General features: G+C 38.5%; 1 protein-coding gene across 1 annotated transcript in view; it reads right to left on the bottom strand.

Annotated features, from left to right (window-relative positions):
* The window catches only part of trpc5a (transient receptor potential cation channel, subfamily C, member 5a), a 73,068-nt gene that overhangs the window by 44,476 nt on the left and 15,483 nt on the right, over nucleotides 1-13,109 (bottom strand). Inside the window, exons 2-3 of the mRNA XM_077205223.1 lie at nucleotides 12,443-12,840; nucleotides 33-554 (exon numbers count right to left, since the gene is read on the bottom strand). Coding sequence (XP_077061338.1) covers nucleotides 33-554; nucleotides 12,443-12,829 — 909 coding nt within the window. The 5' untranslated portion in view covers nucleotides 12,830-12,840. The remainder of the gene's footprint in view (nucleotides 1-32; nucleotides 555-12,442; nucleotides 12,841-13,109) is intronic.

Here is a 13,109-nt window from a genome sequence, read left to right as displayed (position 1 = left end):
TTTATTCAAGAAGCCAATGGAAGTTTCCTCACCTCTTTCTGGTGATATTTAATGGCCAGCTTGAGTTTGGCCAAGTCTCTGCACTCTCGCGGGTCCAGCTCCTCGCTTTGGTCATCACGGTGATTGAGGATGGTCTCCAGCTCACGGGAGCTACGTGCCTGGTCCAGCAGGTCTTTAGCAAAGAGCTTACATTGTTGAGAAAGCTCCTCGTACTCTTGTCGAAACTCGTTCTCCACTTTACTGAGCTCCTTCAGTTCCCAGCCCAATCTAAAGGCAGTTAGGATGGGATCCTCGCTGGAGAGGGCGATGAGAGAGGGGCTGGCGAGTGCTTTATAGATGTTGAGACGGGACCGAGAGTGACGCAAACTGTCCACTTCAGAACTGGACACACACTCCACACAGTCACAGCGGATCTGGTGCGGCCGAGGGATGGTGACTTTGCGTTGGACAAGGAGTTTGATGATCTCATAGTTGTTTGTGTGGGCGGCGAGCATGATGGGAGTAATGTCAGGTGTGAATTCGGAAAACTGGGCATCCATCATTAATGATGGAACCTGAGAAAGAGGGGACAAGAACGAAAGTGTGAAAAACACAAGATTAATGGAGCGTTTCACCTGCACAAGCTGCTGAGAGTCTATCATTATCGCAATCCACCAACCTGCACTGCATGTAAACACAAATTAAAGCAGCAGAATACAGATGACTAGACAAGAGTGCAGCCAGTTCTCTAATATCACAGTTGATTGCTGTACCAGACATAAGATTAAATTAAGAACAAATGGAGACTTTAACTAGTCAGTGAAAAAGGCCCTACAAAAATCTGAAATAACGGCAGCTGCAGTTGCCAGACCTTTACCATATTTCAGTTTATATTTCATTAACTAAAATAACCTCTAATAAAAACTGAAACCTTTATAATATACTGGCAACCACCTGGCAAACACAGTTGATAAAAAGAAAGCCACATGATGGATCAAAGTTCAGCTTGAGGTAAATACTAATAGAAAGTACTCAATGTCATAATAAATACAAAACCCCATCATAGTAACAGACATGACAAAATAAACATTAATTGACTGTCCCATTATATCCATTACAGTTTTTCACTGTATAGAGGAAAGGAACTTATTGTACCTTTAACCAATGAACAGGTTTTTAATGTAGCACTTTTACAGTCTTTTACCGTTAAAATTATGATTTCACATGCGTGTCTCCTCTGAGTAGGAATTGGGAAGGATTGGTTGACTCTGTATTTTTGCATACTGTCTGTCAGTTCAATAAACCTCTCCTCCTCTCCTGCAATAAATGCGTGAGTCCAAGCGCTCACTGAAGCGTATTGCTTCTCTGTCCGTGAAGCGATTTTGCATCAATCTCTATTAGATGCTTTCTTATGAAGACTTTAACAGTTTGAAAAAGAGTACAACTAAAATATTCGCAAATGCGACAAAAAATAAAAATGTGTGAAAATAATTTAAAATCTGGTCTCCATTGACAAAAGACCGGAAATGTGTGGCCATTTAAAAGATTTCATTCGAAATCATCTATCTGCAGGTAGCAACAAGCACAGTTTGACTCTTATGAACTGGTTCTTTGAGTCAATTAAAAAGATACACAAAAGAGCTTCGAACTCTCCCCTTGGCTGCGTTCCACTCCAAATGTTCATGCCCTTTACTGGCTAACTTTTTTTATTCTTCCTTTACTTGCTAACTTCCCTCCGTCTCGTGGACTCGGAAAGTGCATCATTACTTATGTTGCAGGAGTGCCCACTACTGGCGGAACTAGTACATAAGGTTAAAATGGAACGCACTTGATCACTTGGAATTCACTATAGAACTGATTTATTATTTAAACCCTTTTTTTACTTATGAATGTGTTTTATATACAATTCTATATGCATATAAGTTGTTGGAGAAAAGATATAAAATCCTATAGCTGTTGGAGAAAAATAATATTACATAAACAGAAAAAAAAATCAATAGTATAAACTTTGACTGAGAACAAAAGGTAGTTGCGATTAAATCTCAAGATAATTGATATATTATACACTATTATGTGATTAATTCTCAAAATAATTAATATTTATTATACACTACAGTTAAGCATGATTGCTATGACGACGATCAAGTTTTATATAAAGAGCTGCTTGAAGTGTACATCGGAGTAAATTGGCTCCCTAGGTCAAAATTGAGGGGACAAGGGCCTATCCACATAAACTTCCCTCACCCACTTGACAAAGTGGAACTCACTTCAAAATTGTGGCACTTAGTAGTTTGTGAGTGTATGTCTAAAAGCGTAGTTGGACACACAATGAATAGGACTTTGAATAGAACTCAGTCAATAAAACGTTCAAAGCCTTTTCTGAGTTCATAATTGAACTACCAATAACCGTGACTCCAATTCAAAATAACTTAGGACACAATAATAATTCCTAAGTTAAGAATAACTTAAGTTACTAATAATAACTTAGGAACTTACTCTTGTGCTGTAAACATTTAGGTTCATAATTAAGATATAAGGCTCGTAAAAAAAAAAAAATAATGAGAGAATTTTAATTTATTTTGGATTTTAGAATAAAGAGAAAGGGAGTGGACTGAATACACAATATACGCATGTCAGCGGGAGTAGCTAAGACTGGAAATTTATATTTTGACATGTTTTCAGAGTTGAAAGAAGAAATGTTAATTTGACAAGAAAAGAGAAGTGGTTAAAAAACAGAAGGTTCCAGAACATGATGTCAGACAGTTCAAGGCCCCGCCTCCTCTGCCTTTCACTCCTCCCCTCACAAACAGGGAGGCTACACAAGAGACATGACAGAAAGACTGTTTAGAGGATGAGTGAACAAAAGAAACAAGCAATGATGGAGGAGAACTGCTTATATATATAATGCTGTCCTTGCAGCTGTCAGAAAGATGAACCTCAAGCCAGTTAAAGCCTTTCCTATCTTTCACCTCTCCTTCTTTATGTCTTTCACACCGTTTGTCTCTTTTCTCCCCATCCATCACATCCACAGTCATTCAGAGGTCTTCCCATGAACCTTTTTGTTATTCCTTCCCTTTTTACACTGATTGTTTACCTTTGTTTAGGAGTCAAGGGCTTTACTTTTAAGCACAGATGACTACATGTGAATACACAAACACACTTAAAAGCATATCATATGCATGACGCCATTAATCCATTTTTAAGTGCCAGTATATGACCAAAATACTCAATCCTATCATATAGACAGCAATATCTGCCATGAGAACATTACAGAAATATGATTTTTGGTATGGCGGTTCTACAAGCCAGTGATTAAGTGCATGAGGTTTGCAAAATGCATTTTATTTTGAGATTTATTTTCAGTCCATTAGTATAACAGTCCTCGCCCAGAACTCCCAAGTGTCTGCAAGGGTTGCTATAGTGATAGCAATGCAAAATAGCCCATGCTCTGCGAATGGCATGCACATGGTACATGGGCTAGATTCCATTTTAGGCCCCACGGCACTTCCCGCAACAATCACACTTGATGTATCAGTACTAATCTTAAGTTTTCACTTTAGAAAACCAAATAATAAAGCAAATAGAACAAACCTTGCTACCAGCTTTATTTCCCCTCATGCTTGTTCACTCTAACATCAAAACTATAGGAAGCCTGTGCTTCTCTTCTGAACAGTATTAGTGATGTAGCACTTCACTTCATAAAAGTATATGTCTAATCCAAGAGGGAGCACTGGAGCTGCATAAACATCATCGCTCACTCGGGGCAGTCACTCTAGAGCAAATTCAACATATAATAAACAATATTAAATTCAAATATATAACATTAAAAAAGAAATAGATTTATTGACTTCAAAAATGTTTACCAGAAACATTCAGGAATGTTAATATTCAGTCTCTCATCTTAATAATTTTGCATATTATTGGGCTTACCCAGCTAACAAAAATATGTTCTAAGAACATTTTGCTAGCGTTCCCATTAAGTTATGAAAAGTTATTTCTGAATGTTTTTAGAATGTTCAAAACGTCCAGTTTTTTAAATGTTTTCCTTGGTTATTGTGAACCTTACAGAAAACATTAAAGCGGACCTATTATGCTCTTTTCACAATATGTAATATAAGTCTCTGGTATCCCCAGAATGTGTCTGTGAAGTTTCAGCACAAAATACCCCACAGGTAATTTATTAGAGCTAGTCAAATTTGCCCCTATTTGGGTGTGAGCAAAAACACACCATTTTTGTGTGTGTCTCTTTAAATGCAAATGAGCCCCAGCCCCTTTTCCAAAAGAGGGCGGAGCCTTTACAGCTCGCGCTTCGGATACTTCGGCAACAACAAAACTGGGGAATGTCACACAACCAAAATGTCAGAAATTGTCAGTAGCGCTGTTCAGCCTTACATGTTCGACCCAGAGTTGGATACTGATGGAGAAACTCAGGAAAAGTTACAACTGTAAGTTTCTGTATAAATGTATGTAGTTGTTGTAGAGTTAAGTTGATTCAACTAATCGACTAGCATGTACAGTCCTGTTAATCTTTTGTGCAAATCAAGCATTGAACTGAACCTCATTTGTGAAGCAGTCACGTGTAAAATGATTTGCGCACATATATAACACTTTACCAACTTTCTTAAGCACATTTCCTTAATAAATTAAATTCAACCACGGTGTCCTCCTCAGTGGCTCAGATGCTGGGAGTCTATGGAGACTCTTATGTTTATTGGTACATCCAATATCAGAACATTTATAATGTTTAATGTTTAATTTATAATGAAATGGTGGACTGCCGCGGCGCACTCAGGGCAGTATCTATGCTAATAAGGCAGATCGTCACCAGTCATGGATGGGGCTTCCACCTATTCGAGTAGGGGGAAATCTAGAACCGTTCGTTTGAAGAGACTGTTTATGATTTATGGGAATAATAAAAAAAGGAGTGGGTGAATTTTTACCATTATAGGCTGGTTGTTTACACACTGTGGACACACATCTGAGTTCAAACACCTTATAAAAGTGAATTTTGCATAATACGCCACATTTAAGGGAATGTTTTCTCTATTTTATCATTTTTCAAGTGTTATGGGAACATTACTTTTGAAAGTTATCTGAACCATTTGGGAAAAAAACGAATTAGTAATGTTTGTAAAATTCAATAAAAATATGTTCTCAAAAATAATTAGTAATGTTTGAAAAATATTGGACTAACGTACAACTAAAATGTTTCAGAAAACCATTCCATGAATAATGTGTACATTTTTGTGCTAATGTTTTGATAATGTTATTCAAGACCACATATATTTTAACGAATGATCTATCAACATTACTGGGAAAATGTTTGTCCCTAACTTGAGAGAACCTTGCAAGAGTGTTAGCCAATGTTTGAGAACATTGCTAGTTAGCTGGGTAGGCAGTTTATTTTGATATTATTGTTTAATTTTAAGGACCGTGTTGTTTACTTACAAATAATAAAGTAACATTTTACTATACATAAATTAGTTATGTTTTTCCAACCTAATGTTTATGTACCATATGTGTGCCATGTACCACTTGCAGCCATTTTTAATCCTCCCTCAGTGTGTATAAACAAGTGGAAACCGTGTTTAGAATAATATTACTGTTCACAATACATAATACACTAGCAAGCAAGCTACAACCAAAAATCGAAAAATACCACTAAATGACAAGCTTATTTTTTTTGCCTTGTGACATATTGAAGAGCTCATCCCAAATAAGAAAATTATTTTCAGTTTAAAAGGATAGTTTGAAATTATGTATTAGGTTGACATCATGTTGGGGATATTACAAAAAAACGGGATATTCCATTAAAAAAAATCCTGCTGGTACAATTTACATAATTACATAACAAAAATTCTAGCCAATAAAAATCTTTATTTATTATTATAAGCTTGAATAAACTATCACAATTTATTTTTACAGCATGCAGTCTGTTTAAATTTGTTAAACAGAAGTTTACTCAATCCATTAATCCTCTGCATGAATATTTTTCATTGGCAGTAACACTTCATTACTGAAAAAGGACAGATAATTTCCAGTTTCCAGTATGCTTATCATGGGACTGGCTGGGGCCAGTAAAAATTGAAATGAAGTCTTAGGGCCTGTTTACACCTGGTCACTTCATGTGTTTTCTCTGATCGGATAGCTTTACTTGGTGTTTTAGAGGATACCCTTGTGGTGAAGAGTGGAGCTTGAGTTGATCACTTTGTCCACCTCAAGAGGTTACAGTATGTGAGATAAGACTAGATAAAGTGTAAAAAGATCTGATTGTTCAGATCACACAGCAGCTGAGCTCCTGAATTGATCTACATCTACACATGAGTGAGAAATTCGAGTTGAAGCGAAGAAACTCAAGCACTAAATTCGAGGAGTTTACAGATTACTTTAATGTTAACAAACCATTATCTCAAAACTGAATTAAGTTCAGTGAATTTGTAAAGAAGTGTAAAGACTTCTCAATGGAATTGCACTATAAGAAAAAATATTTAAAAAATATATATATATATTTTGTGAGTTTCTGCAGATTCTGCATTTTCTATGCTTGGATCTATTCACCCGGAGATGGGAGTGATTTTATGTGCATAATTGATTCTACCCCTAAAAAGTGCATTCATAACCTCAAGCAATGATAAATACATAGTGATAGCTTTTGTGTGCATGTGGCTTCCTTTTGGCACTGTGCTGTACAAATCGAACCCTGGTTCCCAATGAATACTGCTGTCATACCCTTTTTCAGAGTAAATGCTAGCAGAACTCTCTTGAAGTTACATTCCTCTTCATCCTCCACTGGCTACGAAATCAAGCATGCCACAAAGCACAAACTGTGAGAATACAGGAACGCAAGCATTTCAGGTTAATCTTACCATTGAATGAGGGAAAGATTAGAGGATAACAAAATGCAATCCAATAAAGATTTGCAGTGCTACGTGAGGTGAAAAATCAAATCTGATAGATAAATCTCTGCCATCTCATCTTTTCTATTAGCTTTGGAACACCCACTCATCCGAACACATGCACATAGAGTACAACCACAAAAATGAACAGTTCCCACCTGCATGCACACTGTTCAATAACAGACACTCACTCAATACACACTAACAACGATTAGGCATTGCATAAGGAGGAGGACACTGACAAAATCCATATGAAAATTCTGTATATATATATATATATATATATATATATATATATATATATATATATATATATATATATATATATATATATTGTGGTTATATACATAACCAGGTGCATCGGTATGGGAATGAAAAACTGGTTCTTATTCAATATCACAACAATGTTTCAAGGCCCTCCAACTCACAATTTCTACCCAATAAAATATTTTAGAGCTTGGCATAACTAGAGGAATGTATATTCATTATTATAAATAAGAAATATCTACACTTTTAGTTGTTTTAGCTCATTTTAATGCTTGCTTTGTCTTATTTTAAATAAATTTAAGTCACCTCTAGGCCCCCTTGGAAGTTTGTTGTGGGTCACTGTTCTATAGGGTTGTCCTCACTGATTGTATGCAAGAAACATCCCATTCACAATATCACATTCGACCTATGTGAATAAATTCTTCTTTTTAATAATTGAGTCAATATCAAACTAATGATTTATTGGATTACATTTTTTAAGAAACTTTCAGGACCAGTCTAAGACTTACTGTTATGAAGTCCACTGGAGGCAAGTTGCACAGAACCCAAGTGCAATTTATTTAGGATAACGTGAACAAACATAAAATAAAATCATGGCGTGGCATGGCATGAACTCAAAACAAAAGCGTTGCGTGGCATGGCGTAGCATGAACTTAGAACAAGACTTACCAGACAGTAGTTACACAAATAAAACTTGACAAAGACACATGGCAAACATGAGGTCACAATTCTAATGAAAGGACAAGGGACACCTGTGAACAATGAAACAATGAACCAATGACAACAAGACACATGAGACAAGGGAACATATGGCAGGATCACACGACTTGAACAGGGGATCACATGATAGACATGAAACAGGAACATGAAACATAACCAAATCGTGACATATCCCCCCTCATGAACATGAAACATAAACAGAGTCCAGGAGGGTGGTCTTGGGGGAGGGATGGTGGCCCATGGGCCATGGAGCGTGGGTGGACCTGACATTATGGGCGCCGACATTACAATGGGCCAGGGCGGAGTACAGGGGACCAGGGAGGCACGCCCTCTGCCTACTGCCGTCCCAAGAAATTAGCTTTCTCGGGACGAGACTCTGGCGTGACGGACATGTTGGGTGAGGGCTTACGGGCTGGGCCGATGAGTGTGCTGCCCACACACACAAAACAACAGACACAGGCACGACTGACATGGCGTTAACAGTCTCTGGCTCGTCAGGCATGACTTGAAAAGTCTCTGGCTCGGCAGGCTTGACTTGAAGAGGTTCAGGCTTGGCAGGCATGACGTGAAGAGACTCAGGCTTGGCAGTTACTGTGGGGTTGCGGGGCACCTCGAACGCAAAACAGACAGTAAAAGTTGCGCCGCTTAACAAAAGGGCATAGTCAATGTATTGCTCAAGGGAGAAATGAGAATTTTTTCCCCAGGTAGTCCTGAGCGCAAGGGTTCGTTTAATCCTTGAGTGCTACCTCATTGAAATCCACTTGGTAGGAAACTTCAAGAAACAGGAAAACATAGTCCTCAATGGCCTGGTCACCTTGACGCAGATTTAGGCTTGACTGCTGGGTTCATGGTAGGTCAAGTTTACTGTAATAAAGTCCACTGGAGGCAAGTTGCAGAGAATCCAAGTGCAGTTTATTTAGGATAACATGAACAAACATAAAACAAAAGCTTGGCGTGGCATGGCATGAACTCAAAACCCCAGTGCTCCCACTACAATCCTCCCTCATTTAACTAATACTAATTCAAAAGTAATTCCTGATATCAGAAGTAGACATTGTTACTAGAAAAAGTGCATTCTTAATATCAAGAATTCACATTTTAAATAGTACAAATTTAATTATTGATATAAAAAATGCATCATGTGAATGAATAAAAGCTAAAAATAATAAATAAGAAGCAAATATATAGCAGACAATGTAATAAGGCGCCGGCACGATGACTTGCATTCCACGACAACTGGAGCATGTTTCCACCACAGAGTGAAAAATAAAAAATGTAATTGTGATTTTTTAATCTCACAATTCTGACTTTTTATCTCAGAATTACGTGATATAAAGTGGCAATTGCAGGTTAGCTATAAAGTCAGAATTGCGTGATATAAAGTCGCAATTGTATGTTATGAAGCCAAAATTGCGTGATAAAAAGTGTGTGAAATATAGCTTGACTTTTTTCACAGAATTGCATGTTTATATCTCGCAATTCTGACTTTATAATACGCAATTGGGAGATATAAAGGCAGAATTGCATGATATAAAGTTGCAATTACGTGTTACAAAGTCAGAATTGTGAGATATAAACTATTCTGAGGTAAAAAAAAGAATTGCGGCTTTATTTCACGCAATTGCGACTTTATTTCAGAAATTCTGATTTTATAACACGCAATTCTGAGAAATAAAGTCAGAATTGCGAGATGTAAACTCGCAATTGTGAGATAAAAGTAGCAATTATCTTTTAAAATGTTTTATTCTATGGCGGAAAACAAGCTTCCATACTAGGCTATAGCCTATTGCCTGCCCTATTTAAGTAGCCTAATTAAATTAATATAAAGGGGCGATTTGTCCACTAATGGCTTAAATGAACAACTAGTCGACTAGCAAAAAAAATAAAAATAGTCGGAGGCCTTATTCCACATATCTTCGAAGTTCGAACCAGCAGGCCATTCTGGGTTGAGCGAGTGACCCTGCAGAATGAGCGAGCAGAGCGGAATATTCAGAAATTCGCTCTCCGCTCACATGCTCTGATCGGAACAAACCCGAACACTGTCTGCTGCATTTGCTCAGAAACATCAAAATAGACATAACCAGCTTTTTAAAATTGTTTTTAAAACTAAACATTTAGACTATTTTAGCACAAATTATGAGCTTATTGGCGATTTTTTTATAATTCTTGAAGAAAAGTTTTGGGTGGGCCTAGGCCCGTCAGGCCCGTCACCCATAACGCCGTGCCTGATATAGCCTATAAATCAGTAGTCAATTTGCTTTATTGCAGAGTTGTAACTAAACTGACTTGGAGACTAGATAATAATTGTCTTGTTTTAAAAGTATGTGCGCCTATAATGATAAGTGATAAGCCTATAAGGAGTGCCATCACGCCCATATTGTACTGGTCCCCACATTGTACTGGTCCCCACAGAGATGTTTTGCTGGAAAGTGCGCTTTTCATTTCGTGCACACTCATATAAATTGCATGTTAATGCGCAATGCGGTTATCTTTTCCGAGCTGCAGTTTATAAACAAACACCGTTGCCCTTTGTCGTTTATCAAACTTAATGAATAGTTGTATTTTACTCTCACCTTTTTTGTCAGGCACAAAGTCACAGAACACAGCCCTGGAAGTGGCCGGCATTAGCAAGCAAGACACAGAAAGTCCAAAAGATGCACTGCCCAGCTGGGTTAGATATACAGACAGACTAGAGGGAGATGCACATCAACTTAACTTTACTGTTCTTTGCTGACAATCAAACTTGGAGAGGAGAGAACACAAGCCTACCTGATTGCTGTTCCCGAAATTCACGCTTTGACATGAGGGGGAGGAGGGGCCTTGAGTTATTTGTGGGGCTCTAAGCAACTTGCGTAGTGTGCGTATAGGGCTGATCGGCTCCATGAACATGAACATGAACAGACAGTGGTTACACAAATAAAACTTAAAGGGTAACAAACCCCTGGTCAGAGCCTGACTCCACCCACTGTCAATATTTGAAAAATGCTGGAAAAGTGGGCAGAGTCCGGCGGAGATAGAGGGGACGAACCGAGGGCGGGGATGAGCTGGGGGGCGTGCACCTGAGACCTGCACTGACGGATTAATTGACAGCTGCTGTCAGACTCTGAGGGGGCTTTCACACTGGCAGTTTAGTTTTGAACGGGGCACGGTTCGCATGAAAAATCGATAATGTGAACGCTGTCATGTGGACCCAGGTGCACACTGGGGTACCGAACCCGAGACTACCTGTAGGAGGTGGTCTGAGTTCGGTTGCTCCCGAACCGTGCTGCGGTTCGCGTGTATGTGAAAGCAACACAGACTCAGGTGCGCACTTGTTCAGGAATAAAAGTATCTTGCCCATGCGTTTTAGCCGATTATGATGTATTTAGTTAAATAAAACACATGTAAGGGATGAAGATTTACCTTGGATACGTGCAAGAGTGATCCTGCAGTGTATTCGAGCGTAGTGCGTGCAATCAGGGCAACAAATTAATGGAAATCCACTATCTCCTTTTACAAGCAGCGGAAAGACACCTTATGCGACACACACACACACATACACACACACAGTAAACCTGTGTTGTTTACTCAGCTATGCATAATAGCACCAAATTAATAAAAAACACAATATATTGACCCGCGTAGTGTTTTCTGTCATGCGCCGTGCACGTTTGCGATGACGTAAGATGCACACAAACGTTGTTGTAGGGAGATACCCAAGGTATAGCTATGAAATATGACAAGACCAGAGTGTTAAGTCCAGTTAATTCATTAATTCATCCTGATCGTTTTCAATACTCGCAATTCCAACTCCTGACTCGCTCGCTATGGTGGTTTTGACGAAACAAGATGGTTTTTATACTGCCAAAGGGCGTGTGAGCTTGTACCAAGGGCGTGGTGAGCTGGAACCTGCTTACGTCACCTGCCACCCAAAACCTCCAATAGGAAAATTCAACTGCAGTAGCCACCGTTCAACCTGAAGAGGGCAGCACTCAGATGTTTTTACACCATATATTTTAGATTCAAAACACTTTATACCCAAATATCAAAAAAGTTACTCGAATCAATGAACAGCACTAATAAAGCCCCACTCTTACCGATGATTAACTAAAAAAAGTTGGTTTAGGGTTTAGTTACCCTTTAACAAAGACACATGGCAAACATGAGGGCTTAAATACACACGAACATAGTATAGCCCTGTACTAGATAGTTGTCATATTGGCTGTAACACAATGTGGAGGGACAAATTATATTTGTTGCATTGCACCTGGTAAGTATTCAGTGTAAACCAGTTGAAAAAATCACCAGCTTATGTTGTGCTGATATACCTATCACGCTGCTTAACCCAATAAAACCTACTGATGTTTGATATACTGTTAAAAAAAATCTAATCGATTTACATTACAAGCCATCAGAATTTCATCTTACTTTTTGGCCATATGTAACAACATCTGCACCAAATTGCATATTTTGTCTCAGTTTGGGGTGGGGTTTTAGAAACTATACAACATAAACCAACCTGGACCCCAATAGTTATAATAATGATATAGTCTAAAGCTTTCAGCAGTTAAAATGCATTTAAGTCTGAAACACAAACATACCTGTTTCTCTCCACTGGGTTTCCTGTGGGACAGCAGTAACTCCACAGCTCCCACCACTTCTTTGCGGATGGCGTAGAGCAAAGCATCTCCAGTGTTCACTCCGTGACCCAGAAGTAGCTCTATCACCTCAAGGTTCTCATTCTCAATAGCAATTAGCAGCGCGCTGCGGCCTAGTGGATCCACACAGTTCACATCAATGTTGTAATAGACCTCTGCCTCACGCAGTGCATGCTGGACCCCTGCATAGTCGCCTTTTTCCACAGCCAAAAGAAATGAACGCTCCTCTGGTGACAGCTCTACCTCTGCCCGGACGATCTGTAGAGGGATCCGGTCCCGGTATGGAGAGTAGCTGCTCTTTTTGTAGTATAGATGTGACATGGGATTCATGATGGATGCTGCTACAAGAAAGAAAAGTGAGATAGAGAAGCTATAATTATTTATTTTTCACTAACAAACAGGAAATAGGCACTTGATGAAAAAAAAATTCATTACAAAAGTCAGACTTGCTGGAAAAAGTGTACATTTATAAATGATATATCTTTTCATTCCACATAAGTAATTTCTATCATCTCATCATTTCAATCAGAGATACTTGTAGACGGATGTGGGAAATTAATAGGTGACCTTAATGTTCACTACATCTACAAAAATACTTAGGCCCGGTTTC

The sequence above is a fragment of the Siphateles boraxobius genome, unplaced genomic scaffold (genome assembly GCF_051911475.1).
Source record: "Siphateles boraxobius isolate OS27281-9 unplaced genomic scaffold, OSU_SipBor_1 53, whole genome shotgun sequence".
Taxonomy (NCBI): Eukaryota; Metazoa; Chordata; class Actinopteri; order Cypriniformes; family Leuciscidae; genus Siphateles; species Siphateles boraxobius.
The sequence above is the reverse complement of the archived record's forward strand: the minus strand, read 5'-3'. Positions and strand labels throughout refer to the sequence as shown.